Below are 18,674 nucleotides of genomic sequence, written 5' to 3'. Positions count from 1 at the left end.
ACAACTAGATAGGACAACAGTGTTGATCTTTTCCTTTCTGTTGTCCTGTCTAGTTGCGCTACATACGATGGTATTTATAAGAGAGCATTGTAATCTTGTTTTTTTTTTAAACAAGTGCAATGATGGATGGCTGGTGTTACAGTGTAGAGATGTGAGTGGGAACCGTTCTTTCAGAACACAAAGGTTTATCACATAACAGCGTTGAACTAACGAGGTGGATAACAGAAGCTGCAAAGATTGCAAAAGTGGGTACCATTTTTGTTAGCACTCCGCGACTGTCCTTCTCGAATAAAGCATTGACTTTCTTGAACATGGAGTAGTTCGCAAGGTGATTAGTGTGCCATATATTTTGCTAAAATAAAACAGAAGACATATCTCTCTGCATGGCACCTTGGTGAAGCTTGAGGGCACCACCACATTGTCTATTAGTGCCTCGTGTGCGATGAACCGTTTTGTTGAAAGTTAGTGCACACACTGTCCCTCCTTTATCGTCCTTGTGTAGCTTATCTGCTAAAATTTTTACCGAGCGTGTTGAGGTCACTTATGAGTACGGACAGAAATTAAAATATGTTTGGAAATTTCAACCACAAATAGGCACAAGCACAACAGCAAAACATAGTTAACAGTAGAAAACATGTAACAGCCAAAGGCAAGTGCAGTTGAACAGCTGATATTGTTTCAGTTTCAGTTTCAGTTTATTTTCAACATCAAGTTACAACGTACAGTGATGTTGTGGGAAGTAGCCTCCAAAATGGGCTTGAAAGCGTCCACTGACCATAGCCTTTGACAGACAGCAGTACAATGAAATCTAAGAATTCACATAGCAAGTAGCATATTGCAGTGCAGCAGTGCAGTAAAACAAAAAAAATAACAATGTACAAAATGAAATTATTCCCAGTTAACAATACAACGTTTTGACAAAAGTGAAAGTGTAGTAATCATACAGGAAGTGTTGAATGAAGTCAATAACCTAAAGAAATTGTACAAGCTAAACTTTACATGCAAAAATTCTGCACTTAAAACAATATGTGAGAGAAGAGAAAGAAAAAGAGCGAAAAAAAAGAGAAAAAGATATGAAGCGTGAAAACTGAAGCCGATATGATGCGCACGCTACAAAGCTTATCTAGGAGACGTGGCAACTGATGCGCACGCTACAAAGCTTATCTATTTAGGAGACGTGGTAACTGTAGCACAATCTTTGTTCCCCATACGTAGTTCTGCAACGCAGAACCTCCCACATTTCGCGAAATCTGGTGTCACGTGCATTTACGTTAAGTATAAGTAGGCGATGCTTTTAAGGGGATTGGTATTTTTTTCTGAGCTCTGATTCATAGCGTTTAATGAGGATACATTCATACAAGTTTGGAGTGATACCAAATGCAACGCACGGAAAAGTGGTTCTGAATGACTTTCGTACGAAGCATTCGCAATGGCTCAAATGGCTTTTTTTTGTATTATGTGTAATTTACTCATGTTTGAAGCAGTTGTAGTACCCCACACTAGGTAGCAGTAACTTAAAACTGACATATTTCTCGGATGTGAATAACGCACCTACACAATATACCGGCAACTCGAGCTAATTTGGTTTCCGTAGCCTCTACGGTGAGGATCCCATGACATGTGTTCCTCGAAAAGAACACCAAGACAGTTAACTGTGGGTGCTAAATTAATATGTGAATCCTGAAACTTGAGCTCAACTTCTTTATCAATTTTACGATTCTTCGGTCTAAAAAGAACGGCTTTTGTCTTAGTAGCGTTTATTACAAGGGAATTGGCAGTAGACCAGGCTGATAATTTCTTTAGTACTTCGTTAACCTTAAGAAGTGCATCGCTTGGGTTTCTTGATGTAATTAATATGGTGCTGTCATCAGCGTAAATAACAAAAGTGAACGGAATTTTCAATGTTTACGAGGTCATTAATGTATAAGCAAAACAAGAGTGGTCCGAGGATGCTTCCTTGTGGCACTCCTGAGGTTAAAGGTCTTAAGTAGGGGTGTGCGAATATTCGAAATTTTCGAATATTTTTCGAATAGTGTTTGTTATTCGATTCGATTCGCACTGAAATTTTACTATTTGAACTATTCGAACTTCCCAAAGACAAATGCAGTCAACGTCCGATTGAAAGTGACCCCTTCAGATTTTTAATATGCTTCACCTCATTACACTCGCGTATTGCGGCAAAGCTGCCTTTCAAGCTCCGTTACGGTCGAACTTAGCCAAAAGACAAAGTCCGGTTGGAAATGGTCCCTAGATTTCAATATGCTTCACCTCATCACACCCCCCGTATTGCGGCAAAGCTGCCTTTCAGGTCCGTTACGGTCGAAACTTAGCCAAGAGACAGTCAACGTCCGTTTGGAAGTGGTCCCTAGATTTTCAATATGCTTCACCTCTCACACCCCCCGCATTGCGGCAAAGCTGCCTTTCAAGCTCCGCTACGGTCGCAAATGTATTAACTCAAGAAAACGCTGGTTTCCAATATGGAGATGAAAGATGTGGTAGAGTTGGGGGCTCAATTAATGCTGTTTGGGACCTGAAATTTGGGCAGGAAGTCCGAAAAAATCGGGCGCCGAAGCTTTTTAGCATCCAAATTTTCAGATGTTCTTATATATCGACACCTACGAGGCAGATTTGGGAACTCCGGACTTGAAGGGAGCACACCCTTCTCTGCCACATCAATCGGGCTTCCACAGAAGTTGAAAGAGGAGGAGAGGCTGAGGAAATGGGCATCTTTGCCTATCACGTGTAAAGTGTTGTCGGCAACACTTTGGTTGCACCAAATCATGTACATAAATGCAATTCGGCCTCTACATTGCCTCACTCTGGATAAGAAAGACAACTATGAAATATGACCCCACCAGCGTTTCATCAACCTAGCGAAAAGAAACACTTTCATGTTGCGATCTCACAAGGAACGATCTTAGGGATTCTCTGTAACTTTTTCTGTAATTTCACTTCGAATTATTCGAAAAATGTTTAAGAAATATTCGAAAATTATTCGAAATTATTTCGATTCGATTCGCACTCATATCTTTATTATCCGAATTCGCTTCGACACCCAAAATTTGCTATTCGCACAGCTCTAGTCTTAAGTCAAAGGATGGTTATTTATGACCACTTTCTGCTGGCGGTGAAGAAGATAAGAGCGAAGTAATCCTAAAAATACACCACGGAAACCGTGGTGTACACAATGCACTTAAATTTAGGTATGTTTCAGAATCCCGGGTAAGCAAAGTCTAGTTCCTCCACAACGGTGTGCATCACAACTGTGTCGTGGTTTTGGCAATACTCAGAATTTTATTTTCATCCTGCATGCAAAAGGCACAGTTGAAGTCAGTCAAGCATACGCATGCAACAGCTTACCCTGTCTTTCAGAAATTACGAGAAATAGGAGCATTTTCCAAGCATGTTTTGATGCTTTCTGAAATTCCGAAATTGTTATATATTCCATCTGCCACAATGCATTATAAAGTGACACACGCGGTGCCTTTAACAACGTGTCACGCATCCAAGGGCGAGCTTGTGAAGCATTTGTGCGTCTTCAAAACCTTCAGTACTGACGATAAGTGTGGTCTGCGTTACGATTTGTTCGCAACCCACTTTTGTAGCTGCCAAGCCATTTGTTCAACAAGGTCTTGGATGGAGTGCTTAATGCTGCACTTACTCCCACGTACTGTACATTGTTATCGGTGTCACGATGCAACATGTCATTGCTGCAAGTTCATGGGGTCCACCGGCAGGCGTTTCTCGTGCATATTCTCTGCAAACTTCTCGGTAAATCTACTTCAACAACCTGTCGGTGGAGAAACACGCGCTTTCACTGTCACATGCTTCACAACACAGATTGTTAGCATGCATGACATTACCTAATGTTTGAACAGTTGAGTTATACGTGCTGAAAGGTGGTTTTTGCTCTCTTATATTGTTTCGAGGCGATCTAGCGTAAATGCGGCTCAGCGCAGATTTCAAAGTCGGCGATGTTTTTGCGAACGCGATGGGGCGCCAATGGTTTTGTCTTTCCATCCATGGAAGACCCCTTTCGCGCGGTGAGCGAAAGATACACTTACTTTTGTTGAGTATCAGAAGGCCACAGTGATGTCCTGGAGCTTCCACATGGAACAAGGGCCAGGCCAACAAGAAGAAAGAAAATGTATCGCCAATAATAGGTTTTCCCGCCTGATTCTGCAAACGCGAAACTATAGGGAAACTATAGTGAACCAAGTGCGACAGTAGGGAGCATACGCTAGTGGTGTTCGCAACAAACGAATGAAAAGCACTATGAAATGTTTCTGATCACTGTTTGGAATGCTTTTATTACTGCAACCACCAGATTCTATTTTTGAAGCCAATTATGTATCATTTCCGGCATGTTTCGTACATGACACATTCAAAACGACATCACGATCTCAAGTGACAATTTTTCGCTGCGGAGAAATGATTTTCCTCATGTTCTTGTTAGGCTAATCTCAAAGGCTATGCTCTTGCAATGCAAACACCAAACCGGACGAGCTGAATGTCGGACGGACTTGCAAAGAAAGTTATCGACGCACATGGCCGCAGTGTTGGTTTTTTTTTTTTTTTGATATCAGCATATCACAGTTTATGTCAACAGCGACCAACCGCAATCATTCGATCTTTGGCGATCGAATGATCGCGGGCCGTGCATGTCATGAGCAATAAAATAGACTTTTTTTCGCCATTGCACGCAACATTAAACCAATCAAACTTTACCATCAAGTATGTGCAGTGACCGAAACTGTAGTTTGCGTAAACATCTCTAAATGCTCTAGAAAAAGATGTTTTGTGGCCCCCGCTTCACGTAGACAGCACCCCTGGGCTGACCCACCCAGGGGAAATCGGCGGTCGCCCTTTTCCTATCCCCCTCTCTGATCTTTCACTTTCCTGTCTTCTTTCCCCACTGTCCCTGTCTCCTGCTCTCTTCAGTTACTTCCCAATTTTCGTAGGCGGCCTGGGTTAACCTTGTGCACTAGCCAGCCTTGGTCTATGTGCGTTCGTGTTATCGTAGCGGTGTACGGCTGGCCTCTGCATGTTTTCCATATCGTGAATCGTGTAGCGTCCCCTTGTTGGGCTCCATGGTGGGTGGCCGCCATCGCTGCTGATATAATCCTCACATCATGCATAGAGCATTCCCACTACTGAATGATCGTACCGCTTCAAAGCGCGTACGCACCAAGATCTGGAATTTCCTGAGCCGACCCAAAGAAATATTCCCCCACTGCCATGTTGTACACAGTGAGAAGTCCGAGAAATTAGCTAGAACAGTGTCCCCATTTTATAGTATCCAGATCACTGACAGACACCTTAGGTGCAGGCTATAAGGTCACTAAATGGCTAGTGGAGACCTCCTTCCTGGACTCCGTGAGAAGTCACAATTTGACAAACTAAAGAACCTCCGAACTTTTGGCGACATTTCCATTACCATAACACCACACCGATCCATGAAACTCCTGCCCGGGGAGTTGTATCAGACACAGATCTGCTTGACCTCACCGAGACTGAACTACTGGAAGGATGGAAGGAACAAAAACGTCACAAATGTAAAGCGAATAATCATCCGACGAAACAACCAGGAAATCCCCACCAATCGCTTGATTCTTACCTTTTCCACAAGCGAACTACCGCAGAGTATAGAAACTGGCTACACAAAGACACCTGCAAGACCTTACATCCCCAACCCTCGCCGATGCTTTCAGTGTCAAAGATTTGGCTATGGCTCTCAGAGCTGCCATGGTTCGACCTACGTGCACAAATGTGGTGTCCAAGGGCCATGCCTCGGACACCTGCAATGGAACACCACACTGCGTGAACTGCGACGGCGACCACGCTGCATATTCACGCTCTTGTCCAAATTGGAAAAAAGAAAAAGACATCCTAGTACTGAAGGTCCGAGGGAATATCTCATTCAAGAAGCACGCAGAAGGTGTTCGGTCTTCACGGTCCAACCTACGCTGATGCGGCACGTCAGGGGGCAGCTTCGCATTGGCCACTGCCACTGTCCCAGCTCACGCAAAGTGAGCCACCGGCAGTGGCGGCTGCCCCCATGGTGTCAGCAGTTAAGTCTGCTCCACCTACCAAGCCAGAGATCCCAGCTACTCCAGGGTCGTTGGGTCTCACGACCACGCCTCGCCAGGCAAGGTCGGAAAAACAAGCCAGCAGCTCGGCGTACGCGGGCATCCAGTGCCTCACACGAGGCAATTAAACACAACTCCGGTACCCCTGGTACCGAAAGAGCGGCGTAGCTCCTTGGAGTGCTCTAAGAAAACTAAAAAGCCGATAACAGGGCCCAATGACGGCCCTGCTACTTGAGTTCTAACTTCCCGCTTAAACAACAGCCACTTCCTCTTCGTACACACAGCACTACTGTACCTCCAATATGGAAACCACAAATTATACAATGGAACGTCAGAGGACTGCTTAGAAACCTCGACGATATCCAAGAACTTTACACAAACATTCACCAAAAGTGCTGCGTGTACAAGAAACACGCTTAAAATCCAACACACAAACTTTCTACCATTTCACGCCGCTAATGGCCTTCCGCGCTCAAGAAGAGGGACGGCGATAAAAAAGAAGGGGGGGGGGGCTCCCGCATGAAGCTGTAACTCTACGCAACGGCTACTCGTTTCGTCTTTTCGAACACGGCCGAAGCAAAAAAAAAAAAAAATCACATCAGCGCCGTGTTTGTGCCCTTTCTTTGTCCCGTCTCGTAGCGCTGTTTTCTACGTGAAGTCATGCACCAACCAGCCCAAATCCGTACCCTACTGCAGTTCCTTTCTACCCAGTTACATCATTTCCGAAAGGACCGGGATGACGCCATGGCGTCATCCGGTGGTGTAGCCGCTGTAGTTAGTCAAGGAATAGCATGCACACACTTACCTCTCCAAACGTCCCGTGAGGCAGTGGCTGTTCGAGCGGTTCTTTTGAACAAACTCGTCACCATGTGCTCTTTACATACCTCTGCACTACCACCTGTAAAACATGAATTCCAGTCCTTAATAGATGAACTACCAGAACCTTATCTGATCTTGGGGACTTCAACACACATAGCAGTCTATGGGGTGACTCGCTGCAATGCGCGAGGTCGACTAATCGAACAATTTCTTTTCTCTTCAGGCGCTTGCCTGTTGAATCAGAAAGAGCCAACATACTATAACCTCGCTATCAGCACCTACTCGTCTATAGATCTCACCATCACATCTCCATCGCTTCTACCATTACTTAAATGGAAAGTCATTAATAACCCTTACGAAGTGACCACTTTCCTATAGTTCTGAGCACACAAATAGTAAATGAATGTCCCCCACAGGTTCCACATGGCTGATGGAACAGTTTCATAAGATTGCTCGCTTAAGTTAGACAGACATGTGTCATTTAAGCATAGGTGCAGCTGTGGACTACTTTACAGCCTTTGTTGATTAATGCTGCCACCAAATGTATCCCACAAACAAGTGACTGTCTGGCACACGACAGGTCCCATGGTGAACAATGAATGCCGGATGCGCGCAAAAAACAAAACAAAGCATGGAGGTTTGCTTCGGACTCTCCGACAGCCGAGAATCTTAACAGTTTTAACAACATAAAAATTTCAAGGCAGGAGAACACGCCGACAGGCAAGAAGAGAAAGTTTGGGGAAGTTTTAACGGGCATCAATTCGTATACACAGGAGGCTAAAGTCTGAACATGGTTAGTAGGGTAGCAGCCGGCAAGCACATTCACTTCCTCTAATAAACACACAAGGCGGCACCATGGAAGACCAGGCACTCTGCCTTGGCGCACACTTCGAAGAAGTGTCCAGTTCCACGCATTACTCTGAAGTTTTCCAGCGGTACAAAACAATAGAAAAATAAAACTAGAGCGGAAATGTACTAAACACGTCATACAACCTACCCTTCAGCTTAGCTGTGCTCCAGATATCGCTTAGCAGCTGCAGTAATTCCACCCCAGGTTCTGACCGTGTGGTGTATGAGATGTTGAAAAACCTACCTTCCGAACGCAAAGAACCTTACTTTCCCTGTACAATGCTATCTGGTTTTCCGGCGAGATACCCCTGTCTTGGAAAGAGGCCATTGTCATTCCTATTCTTAAACAAGGCAAAGATCCATCCTCCGTTACGAGTTACAGGCCCATTGCACTAACAAACTGCCTGTGTAAACTTTTCGAAAAGATGATAAACTGCCGACTTACACTGCGGATTTCGCGAGGGTAGATCCAGCACCGACCACCTGTTACGTATCGAGGCACAAATCCGTGACGCATTCGTACACAAGCAGTTCTTCCTTTCTGTGTTCCCCGATATGGAAAAGGCTTACGACACCACATGGCGCTTTGGGAGACCTGTCCCACATACCTTGGTGTACGTAGTAGAATCCTAGATATAATAGAGAGCTACTTGTCGGATCGTGTGTTTCGTGTCCGAGTAGGAAATGTTCTATCAAACCATTCCTTCAAGAAACTGGAGTGCCACAGGGTGATGTACTTAGCTGTACACTCTTTATAATCAAAATGAATTCCTTGCGTCTTTGCATTCCACAAAATATGTTTACTGCACATATGTCGACGATGTACAGGTCGGTTTTAAATCGTGCAACCTTTCCATGTGTGAGCGGCAGGTCCAGCTAGGTTTGAACAAGATCTCTAAATGGGCAAATGAGAATGGTTTCTGTCGTAATCCTCAAAAAAGCACCTGTGTCCTGTTCTCTCGAAAGAGAGGCCTTCATCCTGATCCAGATATTGACCTGCATGGTCAACATCTCTCCGTGAAGACGGAGCACAAATTCTTAGGCCTTATCCTGGATAGTAAGCTGACGTTCGTATCACACGTTAAGCATTTAAAAAACAAATGCATAAAAACAATTAATGTTCTAAAAGTGTCACACACTACGTGGGGTAGTGACAAGAAGTGTCTGATGAACTTGTATAAAAGCCTCATATGCACTCGCCTAGACTACGGGGCAATAATCTATCAGTCTGCGACGCCAGCGCCCTAAGGATGCTTGACCCTGTCCACCATCTAGGCATTCGACTATCTACGGGCGCCTTTCGAACTAGCCCCATACAAAGCCTCTACGCCGAATCGAATGAGTGGTCGCTCCACCTACAGAGATCCTACCTATCATTTGTATATTTTCTGAAGGTGAACGCAAACAAGGAACGCCCCTCACACTCCACAATCAATGATTTGTCCATTTCTCTGCCCTTTTCGACAACCGTCCTTCGATGACACAGCCCTACTCGCTTCGCGTGAGGGGCCTAGCTGTAGAAACGGGTGTGCCACTTCTCGAACACTCTCTAATGGCTCCCGCTCCACATCTCCCCGCCGTGGCCAGTGGCAGCTTATAGATTGTGATGTTTCTTTCGTGGAAGTTACCAAGCACGCGCCACTTGCACATATCCGTACACACTTCCTCGAACTCCAGCACAAATACACTTGTCCAGAATTCTTTACAGACGCCTCAAAGTCCAATACTTCTGTGTCGTACGCAGCGGTTGGTCCATCCTTTTCCGAATTCCGGTATTCTGCACCCAAACTGAAGTATCTTCACAAGCGGAAGCTTACGCAATACTTGCGGCTGTTAAGCACATAAAACAGTCAAAACTACAAAAGGCAGTTATTTACACGGATTCCCTAAATGTGGTAAAAGCTTTAAAAACTCTGAAAAAACACAAAAACACTGTTCTTGTCTCGCTATGCCCTCTTTTATGCACGATCTACACACTCAATCAACATGTCGTAGTGTGCTGGGTATCCGCCCACGAAGTCCCAATACACTCATAGCTATTCCCCCACTAGACTTAAAACCCTTCCTCAAAAGAAAGCTCAGGGCCTTTTGGCAGAGCTCATGGGATATGCAGACAAGAAATAAGCTACACGTTATCATACCGCATCTGGGTAATTGGCCGCCGGTATCGAAGTCACGCTACACAGAAGTTACACTCTGCAGACTGAGGATGGGCCACACACATAGTACACATTCATACCTTTTGTCCGGAGGCGATGCACCTTTGTGTGATCACTGTGGCGATCCCCTAACTGTAATTTCAAGTAGAAAACAGCGCTACGAGATGGGACAAAGAAAGGGCACAAACACTGCGCTGACTGTCAACCAAATGTGCTTTTATTCCACCTGTTCGCATATTTATACTCCACCATGACTAAAGAAAGCATAGAAAAACCAGAAAAAACCGGTCAGCCTGCGCAAAAGGCAAGAAAAATTTTTTTAACTCGACAGAAATGTTATCTCCTTCGGAAGCAGTGAAATCGAGGGGAGGCTAACACATGCCTCGCCGCCTTTACAAATGTGATACGCTTCAGAAACGAGACGCGCACGTTCGTCATAGTACTTTGATATGAAACTCGTATCTTTAAAAGATGGCTGGCAGCCGCATTCATTGCATGAATGGACAGTTGACTGTCTTTTGCTTGTTTAGAGACCTTGTTCGCGTGCTCGCGCAAGCGGTCATTAGCACACCGGCCAGTTTGACCAACATAGTAATGCCCGCAGGAAAGAGGAATCTTGTACACAACAGAATCGCAACATTCAACAAACATTTGCCGGTGCTTCTTACTACATCTTTCCATCTTGGTTTCTCTGTTTACCTGCTGACACAGGCTACCAAGTTTATTTTTGGCAGAGAATAACAACCTTACCCCAGCCCTACTGACCAACTTTTTAAGATTATGTGCCACCTGGTGCACATACGGGATGACTGCAACTGGTTGCTGAGGGTGTGTCGGTGATTGCACAGCTGCTGAGACCCTGTTCTTAAAGCTAGAAAGGAGGCTTTCAGCGATGCTGGTCAATACAGTTTCCGGGAAACCTGCCAGCTTCAAACGTGCTAATTGACAAGAAAAACTCTCCTCAACCTGGTGGTCACAGGACCTCTCAAGCGCCGCCTTCATGCAGGCCCTGGCAATGCCGCGCTTCACAATCTTCGAGTGCGCGGACGAAAAAGGGAGAGGGCTCTTCTGCGACCTAGGCGCATAACCCCAACAAACATGGTCGTTTGAGAACAAGAGTTCCAAGTCCAAGAAGCGTAGCCTATTGTCTAAGGGATGCTCAGTGGTCAACTCAAGTGGACTTAATTCCGTGAGGAATACGTCAAAAATTCCAGCAGCAGGCTGTACGTCAAGAGGGTTAGTGCAAAAAAATACTAAAAAGTCGTCCACGTACCGCATCACCTTTACCACGCTAGTCTGTCTAAGCTTGCTGTCAAGATTACGGTCATAGCGGGCTAGTAAGATGTCGCTGAGAACGGGGCGATGCATGAGCCAATGCAGACTCCTTTCGCTGAATGAAAAGCTTATCGTCAAAACTTATAAAAGTGGATTGCATGTAAAACTTTAAGAACTCTAAAAATTTGTCGACCGTGATTCCACGTGCATTCTGAAACTTAACAACACCGTATCCGTCAATGCAATTACTAACTTCGGCACACACATCATTCTGAGGCAACGAGTAGTATAAGTCCTTGATGTCGACTGAAAAGGCACGCACACCCACTGGGCATTCATCTCGGAGATAGGCAGAAACAGTACCTGGGCTCCTTATGAGGTAGGGGTCGTCGATGTCAAGTGGGCACAAGAACCTTGCAGAAACGCACCAACTTCTCACTGCCAGGTACCGCTCTCGGAAACGATGGCCCGGAACGGGCAAAGTTCTTTGTGAGTCTTGGCGCTGAAAAAAGATGAAAGGCTGGTTCGTTTGCAGGCCTTCACGGATGATGCCAGTTTGGCAAGTCCAGCCCTTTCGCACAGCTGAACTGCCCTAGTTTTCGCTTTCGTGAGGACCACTCCTTTCGCTTCGTGGAAGTTGCTGTTAATGGCCACTTCTGCCTTTTCCTTGTACATACCACGAGGCACCACGACGAATCCTCCCTCTTTATCAGACAGGAGCAGCTTCAGGTCGGCATCCCTAAGGACAGCAACCGCTGAGCGGAGCTTAACCGTATTGCCTTTCTTAGCCCGCTGAGGCAGGCAGTCCACTCCTTCCCTGATGCACCGGTCAACTTCATCCGTCTTTGCTTTTCCAGCAGCTGTTCTGACGAGGCTGAGTAGTTCCGTCTTGTCCAAATCAGGGTGTTCACAGAACTTTGGCCCGAGTTTGAGAAGATCAGCCACGTTCTTCGGAACTGAGGCATCCCCGAGTACCTTGACATCTTTACCTTGCTCCGAATTCTGACGTTTGCTCCTAGGCAGTCGAACGACCAGGTTGCCCCAGAGGAAGTCAGCTGTCTGAGACGCCAAACGCAAGTCTCCTAAAAACCTCCTTTGGGCACTGGGTGAAGACATTTCACTGTAGTTCACAATCTGCAGGCAGTCCGTGAAGAAGCGAACCTGTCGGAATGCCTCTGATCGCAAAATGCGGCACATTCTTTTGACATGGCCTTCTGAAGGCATCAGAGCCCCGAAAAGACGGGCAACTTCAGGCGGCAGGTAGGAATGCTTGAGCGAGTAGGTGTAGAGGCGAGCTCTACAAGTTGCAGTGGCGAGCAGGTTTATGCAGACGACTGACGAATGTAAGCACGAGAAAGGCGTGAACGAAGAAAAAGAGCCCGATGTAGTAGAACTGAACTGCAGAACGTTACTATGTTGGTCAACTGGCCGGTGTGCTAATTACCGCTTGCGCGAGCACGCGAACAAGGTCTCTAAACAAGCAAGACAGTCAACTGTCCATTCATTGCTATGAATGCGGCTGCCAGCCATCTTTTAAAGATACGAGTTTCATATCAAAGTACTATGACGAACGTGCGCGTCTTGTTTCTGGAGCGTATCACATTTGTAAAGGCGGCGAGGCATGTGTTAGCCTCCCTCGATTTCACTGCTTCCGAAGGAGATAACATTTCTGTCGAGTTAAAAAATTTTTCTTGCCTTTGCGCAGGCTGACCGGTTTTTTCTGGTTTTTCTTATGCTTTCTTTAGTCATGGTGGAGTATAAATATGCGAACTGGTGGAATAAAAGCACATTTGGTTGATAGTCAGCGCCGTGTTTGTGCCCTTTCTTTGTCCCGTCTCGTAGCGCTGTTTTCTACTTGAAGTCATGCACCAACCAGCCCAAATCCGTCCCCTAACTGTACTCCACACTCTACTGCAATGCACGGAACTAGACGCTCTCAGGAAAAAGCATTTTTCATCAATACACCTGCAGTTCCCACTCCATCCCGGTATGTTCATTGGCAAAAAACCACTTTTTAAATATCAGTCTCTCTTTGAATTTCTAAAAGATGTACATTACTTCAACGTTATTTTTCCAGGCGCTCCGTAGTGCGGCCTCATGATTGAGGCTGCTGCTGCGGTTTCTATCAAAGGAAGCACCTGCCTCCCGGCCTTTGGGCTCAAAGGCCTTGAGGAGGCATTCGTGCTGTTATCCCGCCTCTCACTTGTAAATACCATCCTCACTCGTCATTTATCCCAAACCCATAGATCACACCACTTGTCACTGCCATAATTTTATACTCTATACACAGCTTTTACGCTTCTTCATAGCGCGTGATTTTAGGCATCTATACAGCCACAATACACCCTGTCATCGTAATCATTGGTCATCGCTAACACCACATAACAGACATGGCGCTCTTTGGCCACCCATGGCCCTTGCGAAAAAAAAAAACCCCACTAATCATCATCAAAAGATGTTTTGTAAACTTTAAAAAAAACTTCTTGTACAAAACGTTTTCTCAGCGTTTCCTGCAAAACTTCTAGTGGAAACGTTATTCAACATCGCACAATATGCCAAGACGTGTATGTACCTTTTCTAATGGTTTTCAAGAAGGTTTTTTGACGTTTCGTGTCTCGTGGGTAGGAGCTAGAAGTTTTCGAACAGACGTGCTTCGAAGAACAAATGCGAATAAGAAGGTGCACAGTGTCTTCAGACTGCCTTAGAAGTTGACAATTTCTTATATACAGCTGACTCCAGACGAGCATTTTGGCTTTCACACAGGAAGTTTTTTTTAATAGAAAAATGGACCGTAAGCACGGAGCGTATATGAGGGGCTTGTCCTGGGGTGCATGTTCCCTCGCTACTTGCTTTCAGAAAAACTTGCTTTCAGCCACGAAAAAGATTTTCTAAGAAAATCACGAATATGGAAAACTATGCCAAGGAATACACTTCCCAAATTGCAAAGAAAAAGAATGATTTTTACAAAAATTTGCCTTAACCGTGTGCCCTTAAGGTACAAAACATATCTTCTACCCACTTGTGAACAAACTGTCCTTCGAGAATACATTCAACAACAAACCGCAAGCCTTTAGGCCAATGCTCTTATGAATTAAAGCAATTTGCAAGAACCTCAACATACTGGACACATTACCTGGCATTGCCCACAGACATGATCCACTACCCCCGTGGCTCAATTTTCCCACAGCCTGTGATCTCACTCCAACGCAGTTCCATGAAGCACAAACTCCACCACAACGCATTATTCTGGAATTTCCTACAGTAGAAGAAAAATACTGCAGCAGCATCACGAGCTTTTACACGAATGGTTCGAAAACGACTGGCTACGTCGGAAGTGCAGTGGTACAAGGGAACTGGGAAGAAACGCTAAGACTTTCACAGTGTACATCCATCTTCACTGCCAATTGTCACGCCACTTCTATAGCCATAGAAAAAATAGTACAGGAAAACCTGCCAAATAGTATATGCAGACTCCCTAAGTGTGCTCACAGCTATTAATTCTACAAACAGCAGGGTGCTCCATGCCATGGCTTTCAAACTCTGCGCTCACAAGCCCCTGCATGGTTCCTTTGCGTCGTGCCGTTTAATGCAGAAAGAGAAGATGTGCATCAGCACACCATCAGTGTTTCTGCGCAATAATCTATCACAATAGGTCTGCTATGTATTTCCAACACTATATTTCCTTTTTGTTGTTTTTGTGGATCTTTAAGTTTGTAGAAAGAAGCGATAACTTGTATGGTTCTTAGGCAGCATGATGTGTGTCTGTGCTTCGTGTAAGTGCTTTGGCTCCAGAAAGTGAATCTCCTTTGGTACATACTGGCATTTTTTAAATTGTGGGAGCTAATTTTGGACATGAATATAATTTTTTCAGCAGCCTATGTTATTAGCATGTTGCTAGCTCATGTTATATGGTAAGCTATCCTACATGGTACTTCGACAGCCGCAAAATAATAATTAGAATGCGCTGCTGAGTGTGCTTGACTGTGCTGGTTGGTGCATTATTGGAATGCAGTGAAATAGCACGTCAAGCGTCTGCATCCTCCTCACTTCATCTTGCAAATAACAGTGACGCTTGGGATAATTAGATCACCCACCACTGTGGTTTAGCAGCATGGTGTCGTGCTGCATAGCACGACGGCACAAGTTTGATCCCAGCTGCAGCAGCTGCATGTCACTCAGGCCCAAATGCAAAAACAAATGTGTCATTGGATTCAGGTGCAGCTTCCTTCTGTAAAGTGGTCAGGGTAAGCCCTATAACTCCCATGTACTGTCGCGCTCTTTTTTAGCAACCGATAGAGATATCGGCTAGATGTTCGCATCATTTTGTTCAGTACTGTGTCTTGTCTACTGAAGCAAAAGTTTTTCATTATGCAAAAAAAGAGAGTTTGGAACCATTTTTTTTTTCTTCCCATACATGAGTCAAGACAAATTTTGTGCACTTCGTTATCATCAAACAAGAACTAGTCGTTGCGTAGCCCTAACTTTGGTTTCGTAGATTGCCACATAACCATTCAGTATGTGCAAAAAAAAATCGACGTCCTATTTTTTGTCGTATTGAAAATATTGGCACTGACATAATGATAAATTTGGCTTTCAGAAAGCTAATTTAATTTTTTAGAATCACATGCTTCGTGCACAAAGTATGGATGCACCAAACAAGAACATAATCTCACTAGCACTGTTAAATAATTAAAAATTGCAAGCAAAAAAGGAAATGCATAAATGCAATGCATGTAGTGAACGTCACGAAATAAACCATGCAAAAAACAACAAGGAGAAATGAGAAAGACAATTCTCTTTCTCATTCAACTCGGCCAATTGTCCCTGTTAGTGTATGCAGTGAAATTAACTATCCTCACCTTTATTGAAGTACCAATGCATTTGTAATATGCTTAGTTTTCCTGTTTTTAACTGAGTTTTTTTTTTTGCTAAGTTGGACTGCGTATTATTACACAGAGTTGAATGTTACCATCTGGGTACACACAGAAATATGTAACAGTTTACTACTTCAACATTCCCACTTTTATTTTTGCTGTACAGTGAACAAACAAGAATACTAGGAGTGGCATTTTTCTACACTGCCATGGCCATAGGCGTGCGCAGGGTTCCCCTTCAGGAGGAGGGGGGGGCGAAGGTTCATCGCAGTGCCCCACCCCCCCTATTAAGTCAAAGTAAGGTGCAGACTTTGCGCCCCCCCTCCCCTCTTAGGTGACTAGGGGGTGCAGCTGCCCCCGCGCACAGCTATGTATGCATACTCAAGGTGGTTGTGTTGCTCGTTTCAGATGACATTTTCAGCTCCATTCCAGCCAACGTCACTGCAATAGAGAAGAAAGGTAGCCAGCCTGCTGCAAGAAAGTGTTTGCCTAGAACAACAGACTTCAAGGACCCGCTGCTTGGAGACATCAGTGATTAATAAGATTTGTTGCATTGGATGTTAAATTTGGTGTTTTGTAGTATTTAGTGCACCTTGTTTTTCTGTCTCTGAGGCTGCTTCATGCATCACAACTAGGCTATTAACATGGCTTAACATCTTATGAAGTGAGATTGTGGAAATTGGATCAATACTAGGTTAGTGCATCTCAAAATATCTCACCGTACCTGCAGCTGTTTCAGTGTCAGTGCACAGCAAAGTGTTCTACTTTCTGTTCATTATACACAGGACAGCTGAAGCAGCTTTGTGTGTAGCCAGCATACACTTTGATACTACAAGTCCACAAGCGGCTTAAATCCAAGGCATCATATCTGAACCTTCTACTGCTTTGCTAGATTAGTGCATAGTTCCCTATTTCTCTTGAAATTGTTGTTCAAGTCTCTTCGCGGTATCTTCAACTCCAGACCTCATATGTAAATACTGGAAGTACTACATGAGGGTATCCAAAAGACATTGTTTTGCATTTACCAGACCAATCTACTGGCTTACTAAATTTAAAAGCAGAAACATAGTTTACCACTTGTTCAGAGCAGATTTCTTTGTATATACCCTGAAATGTTAAAAATAAATTGGTGAGAATCAGGAAAATGAAAGGCAGAAGTGTCAAATTTATAACTCTGTCACTATAATTTGTGAAGTGGATGCAATAGTATACTGGTAACAATGCTTAACCAGTTTCTCCTAGTTACTTGTTAGGCCACTCCGAAATGAACTGGCACTGCTTTAGAATAGCAATTTTTTACTTCTGGACATATACATGCCATAGAATGATTTCATGGCAGCTTCTAATTGATGCACGTCTGTTTTAAGCACTTTCATACAGTCTGGAGTGTTTACATAACTGCAATATCTGACTACATAGGTGCAGTTGTAAACTTAGTGCTCCAGTTAATAAGTCTTTTTAGCCTGCTTTGTTATAATTAAAGGTGCCTCAGTCAAAATTATGCTTCAAACATCTGGTATTTCATTTCATTAAATAGTTCGAATACTTCACACTTTATCTAGTTTGGTTCAGTGGTTGCTTTTGAGAGCATGCATTTGATTAGGAGAATTGGCCGGGTCTTAAATTATGTATATTTGCTCTAAAGGCCTGATGGAAGAATGTTTCAGTAGCTGACAATGTGTGCGGCTCAAACGCATGAGCATGTGACCAACTGTACCATCTGCTGAAAACTTCTTCTGTTTCGGGAACAGGTACACGGTGCCTGTGCGCTTGTTAGGTTACATTAATCTTGTGATGGACTATATTATTTAAGTGGCTCAATACTGATAGTGCAGGAATGCACCAATTATATGTTTGTCATCTGTGAGTGCACATGTGTCATAATTGAGCCAGTGCACACAAAAGCCTATGTACTCGCTGAAGTGAATGCGGCTCAAGAATGAACGCATAACGTACAGGTCATTTGCTGTGTCAGTCAGCAGACGATGTTGTGGATTGTACCATCAACTTCACGTGTTGCTCTTACCGGGTCAAGCTGTTAGGATATCTGCTTCGCACAAATAGGCAAGAAACGATATTTCTTCAAGTGTATGCTAAAGTCAATTTGAATAAAAAGCTGTGTGCACCATTTAGCAACTGTCTGTCAAAAGTGGATCATCACCACTTTTGGAATAAAAAAAATTGGGGCAGCTACGCACTAGTGGTGCATAGCTGCGTAGCTTTCCTCAGCCTACGCAATAGTGATGCGTAGGCTGAGGAAAGACTGGTGCTGGCGGCGTTTCCCTCCTCCTTTCCCTCCTTCTCAACCTCACTTCCCTTTCCCACCCCTTACTATACCATACTTACCTATATATGGCTATATGCTATGTCAGTACCGTGTTTCATTAGTTATGCATATCGATCGGCATTGACTGGTTATCGATCGCTAGGGATTGGCCCGATGAAATCCAAATTGGTCAAGTAATGCTCATTTGTGTGACTAACAGTGCAAAAAAGGATAGGGGACAAAGAAGAAACACAGACGAGCGCTCGTCTGAGTTTCTTCCTTGTCCCCCATCCTTTTTGCGCTGTTAGTCAGATAATGGATCACCAAAACTTGCCCAAAAATT

General features: G+C 44.4%; 1 protein-coding gene across 1 annotated transcript in view; it reads left to right on the top strand.

The window, feature by feature from the left end:
* Positions 1-18,193, top strand: part of LOC119379533 (WASH complex subunit 2) — a gene marked incomplete at its 5' end in the record, with an annotated part of 624,148 nt that extends 605,955 nt beyond the window's left edge. The window contains 1 exon segment of the mRNA XM_037648828.2: positions 16,474-18,193. Coding sequence (XP_037504756.1) covers positions 16,474-16,604 — 131 coding nt within the window.
* Between the last annotated feature and the right edge of the window lie 481 nt (positions 18,194-18,674).

This window comes from Rhipicephalus sanguineus, chromosome 1 (assembly GCF_013339695.2).
Source record: "Rhipicephalus sanguineus isolate Rsan-2018 chromosome 1, BIME_Rsan_1.4, whole genome shotgun sequence".
NCBI classification, from domain to species: domain Eukaryota; kingdom Metazoa; phylum Arthropoda; class Arachnida; order Ixodida; family Ixodidae; genus Rhipicephalus; species Rhipicephalus sanguineus.
The sequence above is the reverse complement of the archived record's forward strand: the minus strand, read 5'-3'. Positions and strand labels throughout refer to the sequence as shown.